At 47.2% G+C, this 27,607-nt stretch overlaps 1 protein-coding gene across 1 annotated transcript; it reads right to left on the bottom strand.

Moving 5' to 3' along the window:
• Positions 1-469: 469 nt before the first annotated feature.
• On the bottom strand, positions 470-27,607 carry HCK (HCK proto-oncogene, Src family tyrosine kinase). The gene is made up of 13 exons (XM_033153866.1): positions 27,346-27,607; positions 18,179-18,292; positions 16,936-16,978; positions 16,209-16,308; positions 12,422-12,520; positions 11,924-12,027; positions 10,159-10,311; positions 9,673-9,825; positions 8,867-9,049; positions 7,523-7,599; positions 4,181-4,334; positions 3,152-3,283; positions 470-1,032 (listed from the first exon to the last, which is right to left on the bottom strand). Exons 2-13 carry the CDS (start codon positions 18,206-18,208, stop codon positions 830-832), a joined length of 1,431 nt encoding a protein of 476 aa, XP_033009757.1. The 5' UTR covers positions 18,209-18,292; positions 27,346-27,607; the 3' UTR covers positions 470-829.

The raw sequence follows: 27,607 nt of genomic DNA, 5'->3' as shown, positions 1-27,607 counted from the left end.
AACCATAATTAAAAAATAAACCTGCTTCTCATTGCTTCGTGCATTTCATCTGTAACAGTCAGACCTCCCCTGGCACTCCAAGTAAAAACCAGGAATAACAGTTTGTTCCTTTGAATATTGTTGGCACACACTGATACTGCTATAATATTATACCCTATAAATAATACATTGATTAGAATAGTTTAGGATTTAATCTCATTGCTACTAGGGGTCCTGCGATCAATATAAGCCAATTAGGCTCACCATCTGTGGTTTATTCCAGGGAACAGTTTCCTATTCAGAATTAAAATTTCATATTGCTAAATAAGCAGCCATCCCTTGCATTAAGAAAGAGGTGGCGAGCTTAGCTTGCCTGTAATTAGTGGTGCTGTATATTTATATTATTATTTGCCTGGTCAATTAGTCAGATCCACCCCGCCCCTCAGTCAAATGACAAACACACACACTCTCTCTCTGACACACACACACACACACACACACACACACACACACACAACACTTCTAGAGCAACAGCCAGTGGTTTTCCAGCAGGCACCAAAACCTTGAGACAAAAAGTGCATGGCATGCTTCAGCAGAAATGGCACCTACTGAATGCAGTTTTTTAAAGGCATTTTAGCTATGAGCACAACAATTGCTTATGTTGGAGGGTCCATCAAGTACAGTCCCGTCTCCCAACAGCAGTCAATAAAATGTTCCTTGTAAGCTCCCCAGATGGAGGCAGCTACTTTTGCCTAAGCCACAGGAGGATCTTGACATCAAAACACTGGGTCTCTCTCAAGCATCGTACTGCATGGACTGCCCCACTCTGCTGTCAGGTCCTCCATCTACTTTAAGGCTGTTGCTGGTACTGGCTTTCGGTGGCAGTGAAGAAATCCTCCAGGATGCTCTGATTGTACTCGAACGTCGGGCGGTCCTCGGGCTTGCGTTTCCAGCACTGCACCATCACTTCATAGAGCTCCTCTGGGCAGCCCTCCGTGCGTGGCATCCGATAGCCACGCTCTAGGGCACGGATCACTTCCTGGTGCGACATCCCTGAATTCAAACGGAAGGGAGAGAAACCATAGCTCAGTGGTTGTGTACCTGCATTGCACACACGGAGGGTCCTAGGTTCAATCCCCAGCACCTCCAGGTTGGGCTGAGAGAGGTCCCACCCTTGAAATCTTGGAGAGAAGCTGCCAGTCAATTGTAGGCAATGCTAAGCTAGATAGACCAATGGTTTGGGCTCAGTATAAGGCAGCTTCCTATGTTCCTATGGGCTTGTAGAAGCTAAGGGTTGCATCCAAAGTAGAGCTGTGTGACTCATCCAGTGTGGTGTAGTGGTTAGGAGCAGTAGACTCGTAATCTGGGGAACCGGGTTCGCGTCTCCGCTCCTCCACATGCAGCTGCTGGGTGACCTTGGGCTAGTCACACTTCTTTGAAGTCTCTCAGCCCCACTCACCTCACAGAGTGTTTGTTGTGGGGGAGGAAGGGAAAGGAGAATGTGAGCCGCTTTGAGACTCCTTCGGGTAGTGATAAAGCGGGATATCAAATCCAAACTCTTCTTCTTCTTCTTCATCCCATCAGCACAAGGATTTCTCCTTGTGCACTTGAACCTTTCTCCTCTCCTTCCCCTGAGTGCCCCCTAAATCTGTTCTAGGAGTTGCCCCCAACCCTTTGGAGCAGATTTGAGGAGGGCAATGTTAAGATTCCATTCCACCTTAAGCTGCAGGCATGGGGCTTTTACATGTGTCACATGTCTGCCACACACCAGCACAGATTGCTGGGAACTTCCATTTGTGTGTAGCTTTTGCTTTTAGTCTGTCTCTCTGAGGAGAAGAAGGAGAGACGCCATGTCTTTGTCCTGACTTATGCTTAATAAACTGCTTGTAAATATGCTCCTACAAGCCTCTTGTGCTACTTCTGTCTGCTCAGTGCAATCTGCTAGTTAGAGTGTGCTCAGGTCTCAGAGGATGCTATTTTCATTGCACCAGGGTTTGGAGTTCGACCGGCAGTTTGGCCGGGAAGGGCCTGATACAGCTGGGGGCTAGCCAGCTGCCCTCCCAACTCTGTCTGAATGTCAACAGGCACAGCCCACATGCAGGGTGTGTGTGTGTGGGGGTGGATTTTGGATGTGCTAGTGCAGTCCTCCTGCTAATGGAAACAAGTGCATTGGATATCGCCCACTAAAAAATGAAGTAAAATTGGACCCATCTGCTCACCAAATAACATCCCTTCTGAAACCAGAAAAGTTGGAACACTGCATGCAAATATGAACATACAAATATGCCAGAAAGAGATATTTGAGGGCACACGGTTGTATTTGGTAAACAATCTCCCATATTTAATCAGGCAGTTTAAAATAGCCCTATCCAAGAGGTTAAATCGTTTTCTTACCTAGCATTTTATTTCCTAGCTGATTCCTCTTGGAAGGTCGACCAGGATGCTCTTATTAAACTAAGATCTCTTGGTGGAGCTATTTGGATGTTTGTTTCTACCAAGGGTGGATAACTAGCTGCCCCAACCCAAAAAGTTCTTGTGGGGTTCTCTGCGACCATCAGCACCCCCTGCTCCTCCTTTCCACTAAGTATCCCTACTCTTCACAGCCATGAGCCAAAAAAATCTGGAGACTTGAACATCAAAACCACACCATATACAGTGGTACGTCGAGTTACAAACACCTCAGGTTACAAACACTTCAGGTTACAAAGTCCGCTAACCTGGAAGAACAAAATCAAAAATTCTTTCCAGTAGCACCTTAGAGACCAACTGAGTTTGTTCCTGGTATGAGCTTTCGTATGCATGCACACTTCTTCAGATACACACCTGGAAGAGTTACCTCAAGTTGAGAACTTTGCCCCAGGATGAGAACGGAAATTGTGTGCTGGCGGCACAGCGGCAACAAGAGTCCCCATTAGCGAAAGCACGCCTCTAGTTAAGAACAGTTTCAGGTTAAGGACGGATTTGTGGAACGAATTAAGTTCATAACTAGAGGTACCACTGTATCTAAAGAACATTGACACCACTTTAACAGTCACAGCTTCCCCCCAAGAATCTTGAGAATTGCAGCTTACTCCTCAAACTCGCTCTTAACAAAGTACAGTTCCGAGGAAAATCCATATGCCTTAAATGTTTGGTGTGGGTTGTCTGCAAAGAGACTTTCCTTATTACGCACCTGGGTATGGGGTCCGCCCATAGGTAATTATCTCCATCAGGAGGATCCCGAAAGACCAGATGTCAGACTTTATTGTGAAGGAGCCGTAGTTGATGGCTTCGGGCGCAGTCCACTTGATGGGAAACTTGGCACCTGCCCAGAATGATCAAAACAAAGAAGGTGAGGCTCAGAAAGATGGCATGGTATCCGCAGCAAGAAGTGGCTTATCAGCAGATAACAGGTTTGCTTCCCAAACTGCATTGTGCACACAGGCCGGGCCTGCACTACTGGTCTTTTACTGCAAGGAAATCTGGCTCCTAAAGGTTCATGAAGCTGCATCCTAAAGGGGATGAAGCGATTCTTCCTCTGGATGCAGTGTTTGGGACTTTTTAGTTTAGAGAAAAAGCAAGTGATAAGCTATGTGTGTTTATTCCATAGCACATCAGCTTACTACACTTCTAAGTGAGTACTGATCCTTGGCTACTTGATGTACCTGTTAGGACCATTTCTTCGCTGATGAAGAGTGACTATTGAAACAGTTTGGCATCCGGAAAAACTGTTCTACGTTTGGAGCATCCATTACCACACGTAATTGTGATTACAGGATTGTGACTGTTGAAAGGCTTGTTTGCCTCTTTGTTACTGATTGGCTACATTTTCTAATTTTGTTCATGCAACATTGATTGACTTCTATTATTTGTGACTCTCATTACATTTTTTCTGTTTAAGAATTATTGTGAAATAATACATGTTACAAATATTTTGTTAAAACATTATTAGCCGCGTGTTGCCTGTGATTGCTCAGAGTACTCCGGAGAACCGCCTTGCAAAATTTGGAGAAGTGTGAATTTTGGTTCGCGTGTTGCTTCAGAAAGTGCAGATTGAGTAGGTCTGCCTTTCAGTGCAAATTGGATTGAAATTTCTCTGGCCTCCATCCTTATTAAGTGTCTAAACCCTAATGCATGCATACTGTACACAGAAAAGATTAAGAGGACAAAAGCAGGAGGGGCTGGCTTGTGCAACCAGCATACAAAAAGCCTCTCTTTGCACCTTCCCGGGCTGTGTATTCGTTGTCGTCAATCACCCGAGCCAAGCCAAAATCGGCAATCTTGCACACCAGCATGGCCGAGACCAAGATGTTGGCAGCTCTCAAGTCCCGGTGGATGTAGTTTCGCTTCTCAATGAAAGCCATGCCTTCTGCAATCTGCAGTAAAGACAGAGAGATCTATTGTAAGGGGAGCGATAGTGCAGCACCTGGGGAGGTTGGGGCAACATAAATGACTGGTGTGCTGAGAGTACCACTGGGGTTCACTAGACACACCCTTAGACCTGGGTTCAGATCCCTCCTCGGCACCAGTAAATCTTTGCAGCAGCCTCTGGCAAGTATGTTCTGTGAAATGAAATCTAGGGTGACCTGCAAAGTCTGGAGCTTTCCTTAAACAAGTTTTCTTGCAGGTGCACGGAATTCCCCACTTTGGGAGGAGGAATTTGCTTCCAGACTATGTTGATGGAAAAAAGTCTCATGTCACACTCCCCAAACGCAAACCAATGCAGCCTCCACAACAGAACAGCAAACCAAGACACCGGCTGACCCTTCTAGTATGCAACATTTGTATATACGTTGCTATATTAAATTGCTTTGGGATGCCTCATGAGAAGCCGGTTAATAAATGAAATAAATAATACTTTACAGAAGGGCAAGTGAAGGATTTGTGATGCTGATGAGCATTGCGGCAGGCAGGATTCCTTTTCACATGTTTCCTCTAAGGTACACAAGGAGGAGAACATGGTTCTTCTCACTTTGCCATTTTACCCTTACAGTTATAACAACCCTGTAAGGTTGTTGCAATAAACCAGAGCCTGCAATAAACCCAGATGCCAACTTTGCTGCCACATAAACCCGGACAACACCATTACTGGTCCCAACAACATCAAACATACCATCTCAGGACTATTTAATTGCTAATCTTCCAACATTGTGTATGCAATCAAATGCCAACAGTGCCCTTCAGCTCTCTATATTGGACAAACAGGCCAAACCCTACGCCAAAGGATAAATGGACATAAATCTGATATCAGGAATCACAAGACAGAGAAACCAGTAGGAGAACACTTCAATCTCCCAGGACATTCTATAAAAGATCTCAAAGTAGCTGTCTTAATATAAAGAAATTTCAGAAATAGACTGGAAAGAGAAGTGGCTGAATTGCAACTGATCACCAAACTTAAAACCATGGAGAAACCTGGTCTGAACAAAGACATTGGATTCTTATCTCATTATACATAACAAAGCTATCTTTAGCCATCTCACCCCTTGCCTTTCCCTGCAAGACTCAACAGGTTTTCCACACCTATCAGCTGATCACCCATTCCCACAACCCTTCTGAGTAATACCCCTCCCCACTCCCTCACTATATTTAAGGATCTGGTGACTTCTGTTTCAGTGTATTTGAAGAAGTGTGCATGCACACGAAAGCTCATACCAAGAACAAACTCAGTTGGTCTCTAAGGTGCTACTGAAAAGAATTTTCTATTTTGTTCCTGTAAGGTGAGGTTGAGAAATCATGGGGTGGTTGATAAGTAACACCTTCTCTTCCCACAGTGCAGTCATGAGTACCTCTAAAGCTTCAGTCAACTGCAGCTTGATGTACCTTCCAAACCCCAAAGAACTATGTTCATTCTCAGCTATGGCCAGAGCCAAATAAGCCAACTCCAAACCCAGAAACAGCATTATGAACCCAGTTGAAACTACTCGTACCCGAAGATGCCAGTAGTAGATGTGAAAAGGATTTAGGGGTCTTAGTAGAACACAAGCTTAGCAAGAGTCAACAGTGGGATGCAGCAGCAAAAAATGCCAATGCTATTTTACAAAAGTATAGTGTCCAGGTCATGGGAAGTAATAGTACCACTGTATATTGCCTTGGTCAGACCACACCTGGAATACTGTGTCCAATTCTGGGCACCACAGTTCGAGAAGGATACTGACAAGCTGAACGAGTGCAGAGGACAGCAACCATGATCGAGGGTCTGGAAACCAAGCCTTATAAGGAACAGTTGAGGGAGTTGGGTATGCTTAGTCTGGAAAAGAGGAGACTGAGAGCCAATAGGATAGCCATCTTCAAATATTGTAAGGGTTGTCACATGGAAGAAGGAGCAATCTTGTTTTCTCCTGCTCTGGAGGGTAGGACTCGAACCAATGGCTTCAAGTTACAAGAAAGGAGATTCCGACTCAACATCAGGAAGAACTTTCTGGCTTTAAGAGCTGTTGGACAGTGGAACGGTCTCCCTTGGAAGGTTGTGGACTTTCCTTCCTTGGAGGTTTTTAAGCAGAGGTTGGATGGCCATCTGTCATGGATGCTGGAGTGGAGATTCCTGCACTGTAGGGGGTGGGACTAGATGACACTCGGGGTCCCAACTCTACAATTCTATGATTCTATGCCCCGAGAGTGGCTTGTCAAAAACCATGTAATGTCACGGGTGAGGCGAGATTCTGACTCAAAACTTCCTGGTCCGGAGATTCACGTTGAGCGATTATCAGTCGACATGTCTCTGGGGCTCTGCGGAGACTTGAAGCCAAGGGGTTAACTGTCAGCCCCACCAACCTAAGTAAGACGGATGACACCCTGGGCACACCTGCTCTTTTGATGGACTGGTTTTGGTGGAGGGAGGGAGAGCACGGACCACAGTGACAGAGGCCTCCTTGTTCCGCAGTGGAGGGAGACCCAAAGGAAGGAAATGCCCTTGGACCCGTTCCAGGTTTCCTACTTCCTTAGGAGTCAATGCAAACAAACAAAGCACACTAGGCAGATTTGCATATTCAAATCTGCATCGCTGCGGGGGAACAATGTGTTCTCACAGCCATGGCCCAACCCTCTCACATCCCTAGAGATTAAACGCAATGGAACCCCACAAAAGAAGAGGTGCCTAGCTGTTAGGAACCCAACTCTTGGTCACTGGTGGGTCTCTAAGCTTAGGAACTCTCACACCTGCAGGGTTGCTCATGCAGGGACAGAGGAAGGAACCTGTGGCCCTTCAGAAGTCGTAGGACTCCAACTCCCAGCAGCCATTGCAGCTGGCATGTCCCAATGACCCACACACACCTAAAGACCTGTTGGGCAGCTTCTTTGGCCCTGCAGAGCTGGAACAATCCTCATAGAGCTGTTTTGGGCAGTGAGCAAAACATATTGCCGTCGTGAGAATCTATGGTACGACTGCATTTGGAATCCTCTGCACAGTTCTGGCCGCCTGGAGGAGAGAGATGTTCCTGTCTCCAAGTACTACTTGTGCTTTTGTCACAAGCATTGGTTGGCCACTGTGAGAAGAGGGTGCTAGACTAGATGAGCTCCTCTTGGCCTGATCCAGCAGCCGGTCTCTTCTTCAGGTCACACTCACCTGGGCAGAGAAGTCTATCAATACAGGGAGCCGCTGCTTGTGACCCTCATCACTCTTCAGGAAATCCAGCAAACTACCTGAGGAGAGGAAAGAAACTCAGTCAGGGCACAGTCCATTGTGTTCTTCAGAGGGGGCCAGATCTTCCATTAGGAAGGGACCCATTGCTCAGTGGGGCAGCACATACTATGTTCCCAGGCTCACGTAGACATGGGCTGTCTGGATGCTCAGAGACACTGGCTTATCCCACCCTGTCTCCCTATAATCAGCCTTTCCCAGGGGCTGATGGGAGTTGTAGTCCAAAACGGCTGGAGGGCACCAGGTTGGGAAAGGCTGCCCTATATCATAATTAGCACCAAAGAGTTTTGCAGGGGCACCTGGTAAGGTGGCCTCTCAATTATGCAGCCTAGTCTTCTGCATCTGGACTCCGGAATAATCTCCTCTGTTCCGGAGGCTCTTACTCCTACCTTAGAGATAAAGGCACATTCATAATATCTGACAGCCATCTTCGAATACCTTAAGGACTGTTGCATGGAAGATGGAGAAAGCTTGTTTTCTGCTGCTCCAGAGGGCAGGACCTGAACCAATGCATTCAAGTTACAAGAAAGGAGTTTCTGACTAAGCATCAGAAAGGACTTTCTGATGGCAAGAGCCGTCAGACAGCGGAACGGACTCCTTCGGAAGGCGATAGACTCTCCTTCCTTGGAGATTTCTAAGCAGAGGTTGGGTGGCCACCTGTCAGAGATGCTTTAGCTGCGATTCCTGTATTGCAGGGGGTTGGACTGAAAGACCCTCGGGGTCCCTTTCAACTCTGCAATTCTATTACCTTCTTCCTCCTCCTTCCCATGCAGTATCGGACGTCCCCACCCAGCTATCTCTTCCTCCCAGCTGTGTGCTGCATCCTGCGCAACCTCCGTGGCACGTGGCACTCGTGTCCTAGGAGCTGGCAGCGCCTCCACAGAATGCTGCTAAGTTGTACCAGCCCTGTGGATACCGGGCGACAGCAAGGAAGGCTGCCTGCTGCCGAGAACAAGGCAATAGCCCCGATTCTTAAGGAACTCGGGTTTCATGTTGTTTTTTAAAAAAAACGTTTCCAGTTTCTAGCCTTCTTGATTATGATGAGAAGGCTGAAAACAGAGAGCGAAGGATGAGCAAAAAAGTTATTGCTGGGCAGGTAACTTTTGCAAAAACCTCCTTTTGGGGATAGAAGCTTGCTATAGTGTAGAATAGGCTTCACCAACCTGGCACCCTCCAGATGTGCCGGCTGAGTCTGTAGCCCCAAACATCTGGAGAGCACCAGGTTGGCAAAGGCTGCCGCGGAACCTTCCGCTTCTTCCTGCGTCTCACCTTTCTCCATGTATTCGGTGATGATGTAAATGGGCTCCTCCTTGGTCACGACGGCATGCAGCTTGACCAGCTTGTCGTGCTGCAGGGTCTTCATGATGTTGGCCTCTTCCAGGAAAGCTTCCACAGACATGCTCCCTGGCTTCATAGTTTTGACGGCCACTTTTGTGTGCATGTTGTAGGTGGCTGGAGAGGAGAGAAGGAGCTGTTTCAGAGCGACAGAATCACAGAGCATCATCCATTCCAATACCCTGCAATGCAGGAATCCTTTTGCCCTGAGGTCAAGGGTCTAATGCTTTACCAAGTGAGCTATCCATCATGGGAAAAGGAGCCATCCATCATCATACCCAGGGGGACCATATGAGACCCAAAACACTATGCTAGCTCACGCCCTGCCCTACAGAGGCAGGGATGTTGTGCAGTCTGTGATTTCCAGGCAAGCACTGGATTTGAGGGGTAAAAGCAGAATGTGGAATGGGCTATGGAATTCTTCAGCTTTAGCTAAGAACAGTTTCTAGACTAAAACAACAGGCCCATAAAGCCTACGGGCATTATTTGGCAAGACCCAGTGTCAGAAACATCCTGCATCTAGAAAGCTAGCACATCAGGCAGCACGGTTCCTGGGGTTTCTTCATGAACATATGGAATTGGCTGCAATGGATGGTTACCAAATGGAGCCTCCATGTTCAGAGGCAGTATAACTCTGCTTCCCAGAAGAACCATCTGGCTGGCCATTACAGGGAACTAACATAGACGACTAGAGGAACACTCAGTCTCCTCACTTGACAGGCCGGTTCCGATATTCTTACCCATCCAGACTTCTCCAAATTGCCCAGCTCCCAGTTTCTTCTCCAGCTTCAGAGAGCTGCGGGAGATTTCCCAGGCATCTTTCTCCCAGGGCTGCTGAGGTTTCGGAGCGATACACGGGTAAGTCAGCTTTTGACACAGACCATCACTTTGCCCTGGAAGAGAACACAGGTTGTTCTACCCTGCAGGATCCCAAGGTAAGGCTGCAGGCTGGTGCTTTTGGAAACAAGGCCCCAAACGGACCACTAATTTTGTTACACCGAGAAGAGCAGCACTTGTGCCGCCATGGAGAAGCCTTCATATGAACCCATCGCAGATACGTGAGAGAGTGGCGTGGAGTAGTGGTTAGAGTTCTGGACCAGAGACCTTGGAGACCAGGGTTCAAGTCCCCCCTCGGCTGTAAAACGCACCGGGTGACCGTGAGCCAGTCACAAAGAGATGGAGGCGTTCCCCCAATGGAAATCAGGGAGCACCCAGAACAGGCTCACCCTTATAATGGCCGACCAGCTCCTGCAGGGTGCTGAAGGTGTTCCGAGCAGAAATGTAGAAGCCGCCGCTGTCCAGCGTCCGAATCTTGTAATGCTTCACTGTCTCCACTTTGTTCTGGTTGTCGAAATCTCGCACGGACAAGGAGTAGGAACCTGGGCCAAGAGGGAGGAATGCAAACTGAGAAAGGGTGCTCACGCGATCCTTTCACCAGTTCTGCCACACCTGCTCTTGGGGTTTTGGATCCAGTCCATTATAAATGGGAGGAGGGGATTGTTTCTAAGGAGCCGGCTTCAACCAGAAACAAATCAAACTACTGATGATATCTGCCGTATGGACATTGCCTCAGGCTGGGCACAGTGACCTGGTTTGCATGTAACACTACACCATGGTTTGTGTAAGGCAGCCTCACCCAACCTGGTATGCCCTCTTGAAGTTTTGGACTACAACTCCCATCAGCCCCAGCCACACAGCTGATGGGAGTTGTGCACAATGTTTGGAGGGCACCAGGCTGGGGGAGGCTGGTTCAAGCCATGGTTTGTTTAGCAAACCACAAGTTAGCCATGGTTTGTTTACCAGAGCCAGTGTGGTGTAGTGGTTAAGAGCGGTAGACTCGTAATGGGGAACCGGGTTCGCGTCTCCGCTCCTCCACATGCAGCTGCTGGGTGACCTTGGGCTAGTCACACTTCTTTGAAGTCTCTCAGCCCCACTCACCTCACAGAGTGTTTGTTGTGGGGGAGGAGAATGTTAGCTGCTTTGAGACTCCTTCGGGTAGTGATAAAGCGGGATATCAAATCCAAACTCTTCTTCTTCTTCTTCTTCTACCAGCTGCTCTCACCTCATGCCTGTTTTGCTTGGCCATATGTCTCCGGTGGGCTGGCCAAGCAAACCATGGTTCACATGCAATGCCAAGCCATAAGTTAAGACAAACCAAGGTTTGTAAACCAGCAAGCCCCATTGTGGTTTGCTGGCAGGAAACAAACCACAGTTAAACCACTAGGCAGCGTTTGAACAACGAAAAAATGCTTTCCTAAACTCTGTGTTACACACAAACCAGGCCAGAGTCGGTCTTTCATATGTTCAAGCCCCACCCTCACAAGTCAGCCTACTGACCCCCGCCCTATTATTGCCTTGACTCACCCAGGGGTTGGGGAAGATTGCAAGTGGCCGTTTGGGTTCTCCTGTGGTCCTTGCTGAAGAACATCCTGCTCAAGCAAGAGATACAGATGGCAGGGCAGGACCTGTCCTCAAGCGCCGGGCAGGACCTGTCCTCCTCAAGCACCAGGCAGGGACCTGGCCTTCTAACCTCCCTGTGGCTGTCAGTTGCTCCTCCTCCTCCTCCTGCAAGTCATACACAGGGAAAAGCTTGCAGGAAGCAGAGGTGGGTGGGTCAAGCTGTCCTGCAGCAGCAGCAGCTGGAGGAAGAATTGGGAAGTGCCACTAGGTCGCCAACCCTTCCTCCCCAATCCAATGTCGACCCCCTGCACTGGAGAGGCTCACACAACAAGTGGGGTGTTATGTATTGGGTTTATGGGGCCTCTGGGAATGCCCTGCGGGAAGAGAGAGGAAAGGAAGCTGGTGTATCAAGATGGTGGGAGAGGAAAGCAAACCGAACAAGGGCAACATTCGCTCTGCCCCACTTGTAGGTTTCCCAGCAGGCTCTTTCTATGCCTCTCTGAACAACAGGGCATCTGTTCTCCAGTGGGTCCAGCTGTTCGTGGGGAAGAGCTGACCTGGCACATGCACACACGAACCAGCGCCACTCACCCTTGGTTGTCTCGCTGTCTCGGATCATGAAGGAGCCTATCACGTTGCCAGGGCTAAGCAGCTGCCGCTCAGCGTCCTTCCTGCTGACGCCTCTGAAAAACCACCTGGGGGGGGGCAACAGTCACAAAACAGGAGGGTGAGCAAGCCAGATCTGGCTTTGCATGCGCTGCGCACCTTCCCAAGCAGGCAGGGGCGAATCGGTCCATTTCAGTTTCTCATTTTCACATACTTTAGTTTGGTTCTCCACATTTCCACATCAGTTTGCAATTTTGTATTATTATTGTTTTTTAAAGTCCTCGTGAAAATTCATCAACGTTTGGGTTGATACTAGGGAATTCTACGCTGGTGGAAGGTGGCACGGCTAGGCGGAGAGACTCTTGCCCCTGTTCACTATACCCGCCCCCCCCAGCACAAAGGGCACTTTAATTGCAGTCCTAGATAAGCACCATGCAGAGAAGACCCCCTTGCCTGCCCGCCCCAGCCACAGAGCAGACTCACTCCTCCGTCTCCAGGGAGTTGACTCTGGCGACATAGTTGCTGGGGATATAACCCTCTTGGCCTGTCGAGAGGGCTTTTGCTCTCCACCACTCGCCCGAGCTGCAGAGAGAAAGAAAGAGGGGGGAAAGAGGTAGAGAATATCAGTCTTCTGTCACTGAGGGGTAGCAATCACACACTCCAAACGGCAAGTTCAAAAACAGGTGCCCAGAGGAGCATTCCCAGCAGCGACGCCCCTGCAATGCAGGCTGCTTGCTGCTGAGGTTTGCCAAAGGCCAAAACGTATTCTAGGCATACGTCCAGTATACCTGATGGAGCGTCTCCACCCCCATCGTTCTGCCCAGACACTGAGGTCCAGTGCCAAGGGCCTTCTGGCGGTTCCCTCACTGCGAGAAGCCAAGTTACAAGGAACCAGGCAGAGGGCCTTCTCGGTGGTGGCACCCGCCCTGTGGAACGCCCTCTCACCAGATGTCAAAAACAACTACCAGACTTTTAGAAGACATCTGAAGGCAGCCCTGTTTAGGGAAGCTTTTAATAATAATAATAAATAATAATAATAATAATAATAAATTTTTATTTATACCCCGCCCTTCCCCGCCAAACCGGGCTCAGGGCGGCTAACACCAATAAAATCACAACAAAAACATAAAACAGTTCATTAAAATACAGATTAAAATACAATTTAAAATTAAATCTAAACTGCAGCCTTATTTTAAAGTAGCCCACCAATCACACCAAAAGAACGAAACATCAGGATTAAACTGAAACCAACCCAAAGGCTAGGTGGAACAACTCCGTCTTGCAGGCCCTGCAGAAAGATGCCAAATCCCGCAGGGCCCTGGTCTCTGTTAATGTTTAATAGATTATTGTATTTTAATATTCTGTTGGAAGCCGCCCAGAAGAACTACCGACGAAAGAAGAATGGACAGTGAAATTGACTGAATATGCAGAAATGTACAAAATGACGGGAAGAATCCGGGAACAGCGGGACCAGAAATTCATCAAAGACTGGTTAAAGTTTACGAACTATCTAAAAGACAATTTACAACTGAATACGCTAATAGGATTTCAAGAAGTTTTGTAGTTAATGTGTAGAATTATTATTGTAAGTATGATAGTAAAAGTAAGAAGGAATTTTACGATAATGTAAGCAATGGTTGATTAAAGAAATATAATATCAAGATATAACTTTGAAAGCCATGTGGAGGGATTGAGGGAAGTCACGGCTTTGTAAGCCAAAATGGAAAATGTATGAAAATGTTGGATTGAATGTTATATTGTAGTAGTATAGTGTAAAAATAATAAAAATTATATGAGAGAAAGCAGCGATGTATCCAGTGGGGAGGGACAGGCAGCTCAGAGGCGGGAGAGCAGAGGCTCTGGGGATGTTGGAGAGACCTTGCACTCCCTTCGCCCAGCGGACAAGAGGGGAGACACGCCATTTCTGTCACCCCAAGTGCGCAGAGGGGTGAAACGTAAGGAGGGGAGGCAGAGATTTCATATACTGAAGCTCTTATGTTGGGGTCACAGCCGGAAGGGGCCACTCCCGGATTCTGTGAGTGACTGATACAGACATGAACTTGTAGCTCTGCACTGTAAATAGTATGCACAATAAGGATATGAATGCCTCTACATGCTCTCTGTGTCTTAGAGTTGTAGCATGTTCCTTTGATATCCTCCTGCTGCCAACTCCTGCTTTTCAAACTGCACGTTGATTTCTAAGTGAATAACTAAGACGGTGACAGATAAAACATTTTAAGAGCAACGCTGGCGGTTTGATGGCACTGGTACTTGGATCCCAAACTAAGGGTGGGAGGGTCTGTCCATTTCGGTTCTCCTCCTTTCTCATTTCCCCAATCTTAAATGTAGTCCTCTGGGAATATGGTCCTCAGAAGGTTGCATTGAAGGGAAGGTCAAATCGTGGACATGTTAGCATAGGGGATGGGAGCAACAAGTATGACTGTGACCCCCTCCCCTTCCATGGACTCAGTGACCATGAATTGGCAGCATCATTCCTTACAAGACATCATTCTCCAGCCCTGGTCTTCAGTCTAACAGGTTCCAGCTAAGATCTGGTAGAAGGCCAAGTTTGCTCTCCTCTAGACTCTCACTATAGTCCGTATAGTTAAAGCTATGGTTTTCCCAGTAGTGATGTATGGAAGTGAGAGCTGGACCATAAAGAAGGCTGATCACCGAAGAATTGATGCTTTTGAATTCTGGTGCTGGAGGAGACTCTTGAGAGTCCCATGGACTGCAAGAAGATCAAACCTATCCATTCTGAAGGAAGTCAGCCCTGAGTGCTCACTGGAAGGACAGATCCTGAAGTTGAGGCTCCAGTACTTTGGCCACCTCATGAGAAGAGAAGACTCCCTAGAAAAGACCCTGATGTTGGGGAAGATGGAGGGCACAAGGAGAAGGGCACGACAGAGGATGAGATGGTTGGACAGTGTTCTCGAAGCTACTAACATGAGTTTGGCCAAACTGCGAGAGGCAGTGAAGGATAGGCGTGCCTGGCGTGCTCTGGTCCATGGGGTCACGAAGAGTCAGACACAAATAAACAACTAAACAACAACAACAACAACAACAACATCATATCGGCTCTCAGTCTCCTCTTTTCCAGACTAAGCATACCCAACTCCCTCAACTGTTCCTTATAAGGCTTGGTTTCCAGACCCTCGATCATGGTTGCTGTCCTCTGCACTCGTTCAGCTTGTCAGTATCCTTCTCGAACTGTGGTGCCCAGAATTGGACACAGTATTCCAGGTGTGCTCTGACCAAGGCAATATACAGTGGTACTATTACTTCCCATGACCTGGACACTATACTCTTGTAAAATAGCATTGGCATTTTTTTGCTGCTGCATCCCACTGTTGACTCTTGCTAAGCTTGTGGTCTACTAAGACCCCTAAATCCTTTTCAAATCTACTACTGGCATATTCGGGTACGAGTAGTTTCAACTGGGTTCATAATGCTGTTTCTGGGTTTTTGTTGTTGTTCAGTCGTTCAGTCGTGTCCGACTCTTCGTGACCCCAACTTTCTGGGTTTGGAGTTTGCTTATTTGGCTCTGGCCATAGCTGAGAATGAACATAGTTCTTTGGGGTTTGGAAGGTACAGCAAGCTGCAGTTGACTGAAGCTTTAGAAGTACTCATGACTGCACTGTGGGAAGAGAAGGTGTTATTTATCAACCACCCCATGATTTCTCAACCTCACCTTACAAGGTTGTTGTAACTGTAAGGGTAAAATGGCGAAGTGAGGAGAACCATGTTCCCCTCCTTGTGGGCCTTAGAGGAAACATAAGTGAAAAGGAATCCTGCCACGACTAAACAACAACAACAACAGACTCTCACTCAGCTTCTTGTGTCATTGTGTTTGTGAAGGTGTCTCAACGGAACGAATGTGTGCATAACACTTTTAACAATTATGCTCCTTCGCTTCTCACTGAGTAATGTGTGCGGCTCCAGCAGACGTACTGTATTGTATATTAAACATATTTTGATGCTTTTTAGCAAGAACACGAACGAACGAATAGATAACCCTTACTCCTCACTGTGCGAGGGGCGGGGGTGGATTTGCCACATCAAACTGAAAGCAGGCAAAAAAAACACCCCACCCCTGCAGAGCTGCCCTAACACTTAGGGGGGTCCAGAGTAGACAGGAAATAACAAATGGGGTCAACCAGATTCCCAAAGAAAGCAGGCAGCAGATCAGAGCCCCCCACCACTTACTCCCAGATTGGATCCCCTCCCTTCGCTCAAGAAACAGCTGAACCAGAGGGGGTCTTGTACTTACTTCTCTAGGACTTTGAGGTGATCGCCCTTCTGGAAGTTCAGGTCTTCCTTGTGGATGGCTTCATAGTCGTAAAGAGCCAGAACGATAAACTCCTCTGTTCCTGAGAGAATGAGCAAGGGTTGTATTCACACAAACTCAGCGTTTACTCTGCACGCATAATATAATTAATAATTAATAATTAATAAGTAATAAGTAATAATTAATAAGTAATAATTAATAATTAATAATTAATAATTAATAATTAATAATTAATAATTAATAATTAATAATTAATAATTAATAATTAATAATTAATAATAATTTATTTGTACCCCGCCCATCTGGCCGGGTCTCCCCAGCCACTCTGGGCGGCTTCTACCAAACATTAAAATACATTTAAAATATCACAGTTTAAAAACTTCCACTTCGCCGGCAGCTAAATTATTGCTAAGTTATTGTTGCTGAATTTCCTTATTGATAATTTTATTGTTCTATCTTTTTTTTTGTAAACCACTCTGATTTTTTTTATTTTTGCTTTTGCAATCGGTATCTAAACGTTACGAAATAAAACAAAACCAGCTGGTCGACAGGCAGGTACGAATGTGGAAAGCTGGGCTCCTTGACAGAGCCCGTGGCTGACGAGGGAAAGGATGTCTTTGCAGCACACAGCTCTCTGGTGTCGGCTGGGGGCTATAGATATTTGGGCCTCCCTCCCGCCAAGACGGACCATAGAGGCAGGCCTACGTACCATCGGTTCCGGAAGGCTTTTTCTTGCTGGGTGCTGCGCCAAGCTGGGATGCAAGAGAACAGAAATAATTTATGAACAGGAAAACAGTACCTCAACAATACAGCATTTCTAATCCTCAGTCTTCTGCTCCACAGTCTCTGCAGCACGCTTTGCCAAACTGGTGCCCTCCAGCTGTTTCAGGAGACAAGTCACATCACTGCCGGCCTTACGGAAGATGGCATCAGGTCTTATGGGTTAGAGACTGCTTCCTCTAATGGTGATCTCTAACACCCCCAAAAGCTTATCCCAAAATAGCTTCACCTGTGTGCGATCTCCTTTTGCCTATAATTTTTTTTGTTATTGTTGCGTTACTCACTTTGTTTACTATTCCCTCCTCAATATACTATTATCGTGTCTCCTTGCGACTTTTACATTTTTGACTAAGCCGCTTCTGGCGAACCAGAGCAGCACACGGAAATGTCGTTTACCTTCCCGCTGGAGCGGTACCTATTTATCTACTTTGACATGCTTTCTAGCTGCTAGAGTGGCAGGAGCAGGGACCGAGCAACGGGAGCTCACCCCGTCGCGGGGATTCGAACCACCAACCTTCTGATCGGCAAGCCCTAGGCTCTGTGGTTTAACCCAGAGCGCCACCCACATCCCAGCAACCTCTTCATAGGGTCTTATTTTTACCTCACCGTGCTCTTTTATTAGTTATAACTGTTCATATGTTGGCCAGCCCTTCTTCGTATTTACTCTTTTTACTGACAATACAGGTGAAACTCGAAAAATTAGAATATCGTGGAAAAGTCCATTTATGTAAGCAATTGTTTTCATTAGCTACTGGAGTTTAATATATGAGATAGACTCATGACATGCAAAGCGAGGTATGTCAAGCCTTTATTTGTTACAATTGTGATGATTATGGCATACAGCTGATGAAAACCCCAAAGTTGAAATTGTTAATTTGGGGTTTTCATCAGCTGTACGCCACAATCATCACAATTATAACAAATAAAGGCTTGGCATATCTCGCTTTGCATGTCATGAGTCTATCTCATTTATTAGTTTCACCTTTTAAGTTGAATTACTGAAAGAAACGAACCTTTCCATGATATTCTAATTTTTCGAGTTTCACCTGTACTTCTAATGGTGATACCCACCATACCACCAGAAAGTTCTTAACACTCCTTAAAAACCCTTAAACTTCGTAAAATATCTCTCCTGACTTTCTCTTTGAGACCGGCAAGCAATTTAGACTTACGCTGTTGGCAATGGACGTGGGATCTGGCATGTAATTATTCTGATCACCCAGCTCGGACGAGTTTCTGAGACTTTTTCATTGAGGTTGATTTCTTTAGATTTCATGCAGCCCATTCTGGGAGAAGGGAGAGGGGGAGAGAGAGAGAAGAAGAAGATTCTAAGCCCAGGCTATAGACGAAATACGCATTTTTCTTTATCTAATAAAATTTATGTACCGCTTGATTGTAAGGAAATCTCCAAGCGGTTACAGAAAAACAAAACAAAACATTAACATTGCTGATTAAAACAATGAAAAGCAGGTGGTTAAAATAGTCAAGAGATTGTTAAAATCAACAGCAGCTAAGAAGAAATAAAACACGTGTAACTTCTACACATCTGTGTAGGCTTGCCTAAATAAAAATGTTTTAAGGCAACGGTCAAAAAGTACAGCCAAGGGCGTCAAGAGGCAGGGAGTTCCAAAGTGCAGGTGCTGCCACACTAAAAGATTGGTTTCTTGCAAATGCAGAACAAGTATGATGTCGTGCCAGTGCTAGCTCCACAAAGCAGTCAAGAGGGCATATCCCACACAAGTAAACTGGTCCCAAGCTGTTAAGGGCTTTACAAGCTAATAGTAACACTTCCAGTAGCACCTTAGAGACCAGCTAAGTTTGTTCTTGGTATGAGCTTTCGTGTGCATGCACACTTCTTCAGATACTTAAGAATATCTGAAGAAGTGTGCATGCACACGAAAGCTCATACCAAGAACAAACTTAGCTGGTCTCTAAGGTGCTACTGGAAGGATTTTTTATATATTTTTTATTTTGCATCCAATTTGCATCCCAAACAGACCCTTTCTTCTTCTGTCCTTGTAACTAAAGCCAACATATTTCTGGAGGCTTCAAGCTATTCACGCAGCCTGTCCATCATTATTGATATAGGCAAAGCGATATTTAAAAGGGTAACCCAGCGGCGGTGCTCCTGCTGCTATCAGGAACAGGATTTTTTCCCTCACAGATGGTCAGAGTTGTGAGGCTGCCCAGCAGGTGAAAAATTTGGGAGTGGAAATTGAGTTCCCTGCATGCAGAAAGCAAGCCCTTCGGGAAGATGATCTTGCCTCCAACTTTTCCCAATGTCTTTTCCGTGTGCAGGGAAGTGTTGGCTGTGTGCTTACGGTTTGTTTTTAAAGTTCAGGTGGAGGCGTTCACTCATGGGGTGCTACACCCTTGCGCTCGAATCCAGCTTACACAATTGGACTCTGGACCGGATAAGCCATTGGCCTGATCCAGCAGACTATTCTTAATACCTTACGCTCTCAGGAAAAAACACTCGCCCTGGAGCATTATCTCCTTACGAACCATGGCCACCACAACAACCACAGAGCTGTGATAGGAGGCAAGTGGCATTTCCTTCCCCACTGACATGATTCCCTGTAGACATTTGACATCCCCTCTCAGCCTGTGAACTCAGTGCATCAAGAGGCATGGCACACAGGGAACAGAATTTGGGCCACAAGGATACGAGATAAGCTTTCCTCGGCGCAGCGGAAGTTGGTTAGGAGGAAGAGAAAGTTCTCTCTCTCTCTCCGGACACAGGAAGAAGCACACACACACAAGCTACCGGTTTCAATTGGCCTCTGCCTGCCAGTATTTTGGGTTTCGATCTTCACACATTGCATTTGTTGCAATGGCGGCCTCCAGGCGTTTGGATGACAACTCGTGCCGGCTCCGGCCAGCACGGCTGCAAGTTGCCCCCAAAAGCATCAGCGAGGCATTTCTCCTCTTGCGCCTTCAGTGCCAGTGGCAGCAATTTTAATCTTGAGTCTCAGTCGCCGAGACTTCTCAAACTGCTTGCAATCGGACAATTCCTGGCGCCTGGCTAATTTCGAATGCTGGTCAGAAGCTGGGGAAGGGTGACATGCAACAACAGGCCAAAAGTGCCTCTGAACATACTTGAAGCAATAGACCAAGCCACTGCTGGGGTGGAACTGTGTGTTTTGGGGCAATTAAGCCCTGTTTGCAGCACCATCATAAACTGCTCCACACATAGAGCCAGAGACCACTGGTCCATCTAGCTCAGCCTGCCACTTTGCAGGGGTTCGCACTAGCAGAACTTCAAAACGTGAAGTTTTTTTTTGCTATAAAGTGCTGTTTCACGCCACCTCAATCTCCAAGCAGGGAAACTCCAAGGGTTTCTGGGCACTTACCCAGGGTTCAATTTCCTTGGAATAGAGGTCAGCAGAGACTGCAGTGCCTTTTTGTAAATAGGTAAAAGGTAAAGGGATGCGGGTGGCGCCGTGGGTCAAACCACAGAGCCTAGGGCTTGCCGATCAGAAGGTCGGCAGTTCGAATCCCCGTGACAGGGTGAGCTCCTGTTGCTCGCTCCTTGCTCCTGCCAACCTAGCAGTTCGAAAGCACGTCAAAGGGCGAGTAGATAAATAGGTACCGCTCCGGTGGGAAGGTAAACAGCATTTCCGTGCGCTGCTCTGGTTTGCCAGAAGCGGCTTAGTCATGCTGGCCACATGACCCGGAAGTTGTACGCCAGTTCCCTCGGCCAGTAAAGCGAGATGAGCGCCGCAACCCCAGAGTCGTCCGCGACTGGACTTAATGGTCAGGGGTCCCTTTACCTTTACCTTAAAGGACCCCTGGGTGGTTAAATCCAGTCAAAGGCGACTATGGGGTTGCGGCGCTCATCCTGCTTTACTGGCCGAGGGAGCCGGCATACAGCTTCCGGGTCATGTGGCATTTGTCCACAGACAGCTTTCCAGGTCATGTGGCCAGCAGGACTAAAACCGCTTCTGGCGCAATGCAACACTGTGACAGAAACCAGAGCAGTGCATGGAAACACCGTTTACCTTCCTGCCACAGTGGTACCTATTTATCTACTTGCACTGGTGTGCTTTCAAACTGCTAGGTTGGCAGGAGCTGGGACAGAGCAACGGGAGCTGACCCCGTCACGGGGATTCGAACCGCCGACCTTCCGATCAACAAGCCCAAGAGGCTCAGTGGTTGAGACCACAGCACCACCTGTGTCCCTAGTCTTTTGCATATAAGGCTTTATTTACACATACAGTGGTACCATGGTTGTCAAACTTAATCCGTTCCGGGAGTCCGTTCGACTCCCAGAATAGTTCGAAAACCAAGGCACGACTCCGATTGGCTGCAGGAGCTTCCTGCACTCAATCGGAAGCCGCAGAAGCTGCAACAGACATTTGGCTTCCAAAAAATGTTCGCAAACCGGAACACTCACTTCTGGGTTTGCGGCATTCGGGACCCAAAACGTCCGAGTACCAAGGCATTCAACAACCAGGGTACAACTGTATCTACAACCTGAGCATAAGATAAGAGGGGCTGACAGCATGAATACTCCAAAGGATCTTCCTTCTCCATGAGTCGCTGCTTTGGATCCAGCACAGAGCAAGCAGGTCTCTGTGTATCCAGCTTCCTGCCTGCTTCTAGCTCAGCTCACACCCCCAAACTCTGGCTGTTGTTCTACCTAGCAGCTAGGAGATGAGGGGAACCCATCTGCCCAGATGGCACCAACACTCAGTTGTAGTTTCTTGTAGGTTCTTGCAACCTAGCTCATTTTTTGGGGGTGCTGACCAGGACGCTTAAGTGGCTTGTGGAGGTCATTGTCCTAAGAGAATTGTCTGACTAGTTTGGTGAACTCATCTGTTAGATTCTAACTAACCCTCCCTGGACCCCAAGAACTGGAAGGAACTCAGGACTCCAGACTGACCCCCCCAAAAAAACTGACAACAGTGCGATATTAAGCATTTTAATGTATTGCACATTTGCAAATGTAGGGCCAGCAGCTTTGTATGGAGAGGAGGTCCCAGGCTTAATCCTCGGCATCTCCAGGTGGGCCTACCTGAGCTGTCAGCTGTCAGTATGTAGACCAAACTAAGCTACATCAGACCCTGCAAGTGTCCCTATTTTGCAGGGACAGCCCCAGATTTACAGAAACCATGAATTGATTTGATTTGATTCCGGAATTTCCTCCTTTTCCTTAGGACGTCCCTATTTTCATCAGAGAAATGTTGGAGTGTATGGAGCTATGCAACTCCCAAGCCGAGGAGACAAGTAACTATACAACCTTTAGACGACATCTGAAGGCAGCCCTGAATAGGGAAGTTTTCAATGCTTAATGTTTTATTTTGTTTCTATATATGTTGGAAGGTGCCAAGAGTGGCTGGGGCAACCCAGTGAGATCATAGAATCCTAGAGTTGGAAGAGACCCCAAGGGCCATCCAGTCCAACCCCCTGCCAAGCAGGAAACACCATCAAAGCATTCCTGACAGGTGGCTGTCAAGCCTCTGCTTAAAGACCTCCAAAGAAGGAGACTCCACCACACTCCTTGGCAGCAAATTCCACTGCCGAACAGCTCTTACTGTCAGGAAGTTCTTCCTAATGTTTAGGTGGAATCTTCTTTCTTGTAGTTTGAATCCATTGCCCCGTGTCTGCTTCTCTGGAGCAGCAGAAAACAACCTTTCACCCTCCTCTATATGACATTCTTTGATATATTTGAACATAGCTGTCATATCACCCCTTAACCTTCTCTTCTCCAGGCTAAACATACCCAGCTCCCTAAGCCGTTCCTCATAAGGCATCGTTTCCAGGCCTTGGACCATTTTGGTTGTCCTCCTCTGGACACGTTCCAGCTTGTCAGTATCCTTCTTGAACTGTGGTGCCCAGAACTGGACACGGTATTCCAGGTGAGGTCTGACCAGAGCGGAATACAGTGGTACTATTACTTCCCTTAATCTAGATGCTATACTCCTATTGATGCAGCCCAGAACTGCATTGGCTTTTTTAGCTGCTGCATCACACTGTTGACTCATGTCAAGTTTATGGTCTACCAAGACTCCTAGATCCTTTTCACATGTACTGCTCCTAAGCCAGGTGTCACCCATCCTGTATTTGTGCCTTTCATTTTTTTTGCCCAAGTGTAGTACTTTAGCAATGGGTGGGGTATAAATAAAAGGATAATAATAATAAGTCTATTTTCATTGGATAAATGTTGGAGGGTATGCTAAATAGATAGATAGTTTCCCTCTGTATAAGGCAGCTTCCTTTCTACAGCCATACTTTCATTCTTCCGCTAAACAGTGTTCCTGTCTCAAGAGAGCCAGGTCAACCTTTGGTTCCTAGCAGTGGTTTAAAAATAATTTAAAAAGAGAAGTTGTCTTTTGGCTCATCAGATCTGCAGACAAGGCCGGCCCTGTGCACTGATCATGCTTTTGCATGAGGAAGGAGAACTTTCTCATGAAATTAAGGCTTTCCCCCACGGTGCATAATTTGATTCAGGGGCCCTGCCAGCACTGTGGAAGTGGCCCAAAAGGCCAGCACCTCTTTCCTATGGTGGCCACAAGTGTCTTAGTAAATATACCCTCAAAAAACTACAATGCCCAAGACAGGGGGGTAGGGGATGCTTGCTCCATTTTGGGTCCCCCCCAATCTCTTTTTTCTGATCTTTTAGATGTGGCAGGTATTAGGTGTTACGCTCCTGCCTAACGGCAGCCATTTTTCTGGCTGGCACCCACAGAACCTTAGAATCCTAGAGTTGGAAGAGACCCCAAGGGCCATCCAGTCCAACCCCCTGCCAAGCAGGAAACACCATCAAAGCATTCCTGACAGATGGCTGTCAAGCCTCCACTTAAAGACCTCCAAAGAAGGAGACTCCACCACCCTCCTTGGCAGCAAATTCCACTGCCGAACAGCTCTTACTGTCAGGAAGTTCTTTCTGAAGTTTCCTTCTGAAGTTTCCAAATGGGTGCGCTGGCTCAAAAAGGTGGGGAATTAATTGTTTGCATTCACTGCCACACGGTGAGATAATTGTAGTTCTGTGAGGGTAATGGGGGGGTGTCTCTTAGCAAGCTTCACAAACTACAGCTCCCAAAATTCTTTGGGGGAAGCTAGGGCTGTCTAAAAAGTGGTATCACAGAACTTTAAGTATGGCATGAATGTGGCCTGAAATTGTCCCAAGTTGGAAATGGTGCATGTTGCTATTTTCTAAAAAGAAAAAAAGGAAATCTGTTTTTAAACCTGCACCAACACGTTTTTCCACTTAAGCACCACTGCACAAATATTTTTTTTAATTGGCAAAAGTGTGTGCAAGTACAAATTATGAGATCAATTCAAATAAAAAGTTGCTGACAGGACGGGGAATATTTTCAAGGTGTGCTGAAGTTGAGGAGCGTCAGCAGGGCTCACCTGCCTGATATATCGAACCTGCCGAGTCACGCTAAAGCTGCCTGCATTTGCAGAGAGAATGTGCTACAGTACAATGGAATCTTTTGGCCATTTAGATCGCGCAGTTTCAACCATATGCGGTATGGGGCCGGCTGGTTGGAATTCTGCAAGTTAAATGCAAGCACCACATAACCCAAGCAGAAACAGCGTGGTCAGAGCTCTTAAGCAATCTGCCTTGCTTGGGGGGTGGGGATGGGGGGACGACGACGACAAAGCCCTCTTGGTGCACCAGTTCCGAGATGCTCTTACAAGATCTGGCTGAAACAAAATAGAAAATTCTTTCCAGTAGCACCTTAGAGACCAACTGAGTTTGTTCTTGGTATGAGCTTTCGTGTGCATGCACACTTCTTCAGATCTGGCTGGGCCGTCCAAGTTCCCGCAAGATCTCATATGAGAATCCCTGGCCTCCTGGAGCCCATGCGCTGAGCTTCCCTTGGCCTCTAAGAGACCTTGTGCTCTGTTGGAGCAAAACCAACCACAATGGACACACTTCACCCAGCAGGAGAGTTGTTAGGGGGTAGCCCAGTGGAGATATATATATGACACACACAACACACTCTGCACAATTTGCTCAGAAGCATTCATACATATGCAACAGCTAATGTAAATTTGTGCCCTAGACCCATGTGCAATGTGCCTGACACTAGGAACCGTGGTTTGTTTCCTCTGTGCGTTGAGGGGACAGGACAACCTATTGGAGCTGTATCTTCCTGGCAGCAGATGACAGAACCATGAGACAGGTGTAAAATACTCAAGCAAGAGTTTTATTTACAACCCTGATCATTAGGTCCAGTCGTGTCCGACTCTGGGGTTGCAGCGCTCATCTTGCATTACTGGCCGAGGGAGCCGGTGTACAGCTTCCGGGTCATGTGGCCAGCATGACTAAGCCGCTTCTGGTGAACCAGAGCAGCGCACGGAAACGCCTTTTACCTTCCCACCGGAGTGGTACCTATTTATCTACTTGCACTTTGACGTGCTTTTGAACTGCTAGGTGGGCAGGAGCAGGGACCGAACAACGGAAGCTCACCCCGTGGCAGGGATTCGAACCGCCGAACTTCTGATCGGCAAGCCCTAGGCTCTGTGGTTTAACCCACAGTGCCACCCACGTCCCTACAACCTTACAGACACAAAGCATGTGGGTGTTTTCTTTTGCAGGCAAATTCAAACTGCAACTTCTCCTCCTTTTGTACTCATCACCAGCTGTATCTAATCAGCCCAGAACTCACAGAAACAGTTCTTAAAGTTACAATCATCTTTTCTGTTTCTTTGCAGAATAACTCCTAACACAACCCGCCATCAACTATGGTTTACTGTGACGTGCCATCTGGGTAACAGAAGCAAGCCAATATTTCATTTTATTTATGAGAGAGGAAGAGAGATGATTTTCAAATATACCAAAACTAAGGAAACAATAAAAAATATTAGGTGCACATTCCAGTGCAAACTGCTTGGAAACCTGCATAGAGATGTGGGGTCAGTTTTTTACCCCCAAAAGCAGCAGTGTGGGAGGAGAAAATTGTTTGGTTTGCATGTAACACTACACCGTGGTTTAACAAACTACAAGGTCACCATGAGATGCTGCACAGACAATCAGACAAACAATGGCTTATTTCTCCAAATTACAGGTAGGTAGCTGTGTTGGTCTCCTATAGTCAAAACAAAATTTAAAAAAAAATCCTTCCGGTAGCACCTTAGAGACCAACTAAGTTTGTTAATGGTATGAGTTTTCACGAAGGAATTTTTTAAAATTTTATTTCTCCAAAGTTTGTTTGTTTGTTGTTGTTTTTCCAGTTGCTCCTGCAACTGAGGTGGTGTGGCCAAACAAACCTTGGTTCAGGAGGGATGTCGAATTCAAGCATGATGACAAGTCACAGTTAAAACAAACCAAGGTTCATAAACCAATAACAAACCATGGTTTGTTAGAAACCATAGTTATACCTCTGGACAAAGTTTGTGTGTGTGATTTTAATAAACCAAGGTTTAACATTCTGAGGCGGCCAGGCCAATGGTTAATCTTTCCTCACACAACTATTGGAAGAAAAATACAGGTACTTGTCCCCCCCCCCCACTGGGTGAGCAGTGGATTGCAGCTTTTGCAGGGGGGGAGGTGTGTATAAACAACCAAGGGAACAGAGCTGGACATCCCTCCCCCAGAGCTGTGATACAGACTAAAACAGAATCAAGATGATAGATTTCCTCCATTGTTCCCTCCCTTAGAATATCTTCACTCTAGAAACTATGATGTGCTGAAAAGCCTTGGGGCACCAGAGCTTGCGCGACTTAACTCCAGTTCAACTGCAGTGTACAGCACATTCTCATGTGCACACTGAATAGCATGGATGAGGGCTAAACATTTAGTTGAAAGGGAGAGTTGAGTCATTGTGAAACTACTTTCTTTCACCACCTGGCTACATATTCCAGCAGCCTTCTCCAACTTGGTGCCCTCCAGGCTCCAGACGTTTTGGACTACAACTCTCCATCAGCAACAGGGGGAACACTCTGCTGCAAGGTCCAGCTCCTGCCGCGGCCGCCGCTGAAATTCAGCGGAGTGACTTATGAGCTATACAGTGCAAACAATAGAGGGTTGTTGTTGTTGTTTTTTGGCATGTCCCCTACAAACCCCCCTGAAAAGGGAGACGTCTGATCAAATTACCCAGAGCCTTCGCAACAGAAGTACCGGGGCTCACAACTGCCCAGATGAGCCGAAAGCGTAGGTGAGTGATGACACGGGGAAAGAGTAAAACAAACTCTGCACATGCTCTAGAGCACGCTCTCCGCTGCCTTATCATTTCACTGGCTCCAGGGCCTTAAACACACAGACAAGACTCCGGGATAAGCAATCCTTACGCTTCCCTCGTACGACCCATCTCCTTCCTGACATTCCCGGGGGAGCGAAGGGTCGCGGCTGCCCCCTGTCCCCGCCGTCTCTCCCCGGATTCACCTGCCTGCTGCCTTCCGACGTTCCCTCGACGGCGCGTTCTCAGCAGCCCGGCCGCTCCTGCGCGCTCGCTGGTGCCTCTTCGGGGGCCAGGAGCATCTCCAGAGTGGCTCTCGTCGCCTGTACGCAGTCCTCGGGCGGGACGCACCCCACAAAAATGCCCGGCAAGGGAGGGGGAAGGTCTCTGCCCCGTGCAGTTGCTGCAGTAAAGCAGGGAAACAGCAGCTGTTGCGGCTCCCCGACGGCTTCGCGGTCCGCGAGCAGA

The sequence above is a fragment of the Lacerta agilis genome, chromosome 6, assembly GCF_009819535.1.
Source record: "Lacerta agilis isolate rLacAgi1 chromosome 6, rLacAgi1.pri, whole genome shotgun sequence".
NCBI lineage: Eukaryota > Metazoa > Chordata > Lepidosauria > Squamata > Lacertidae > Lacerta > Lacerta agilis.
The sequence above is the reverse complement of the archived record's forward strand: the minus strand, read 5'-3'. Positions and strand labels throughout refer to the sequence as shown.

Bases quoted from the DNA above. Each gene is read 5' to 3' on its own strand.
- HCK (XM_033153866.1), bottom strand. From the start codon at position 18,208: ATGCCAGATCCCACGTCCATTGCCAACAGC. The intron at 12,521-16,208 runs GTAAGTACAAGA...TTCTCTCTGCAG, and splicing joins CACCTCAAAGTCCTAGAGAA to CTCGGGCGAGTGGTGGAGAG. The intron at 1,033-3,151 runs GTGCGTAATAAG...GTTTGAATTCAG, and splicing joins TGGGCGGACCCCATACCCAG to GGATGTCGCACCAGGAAGTG.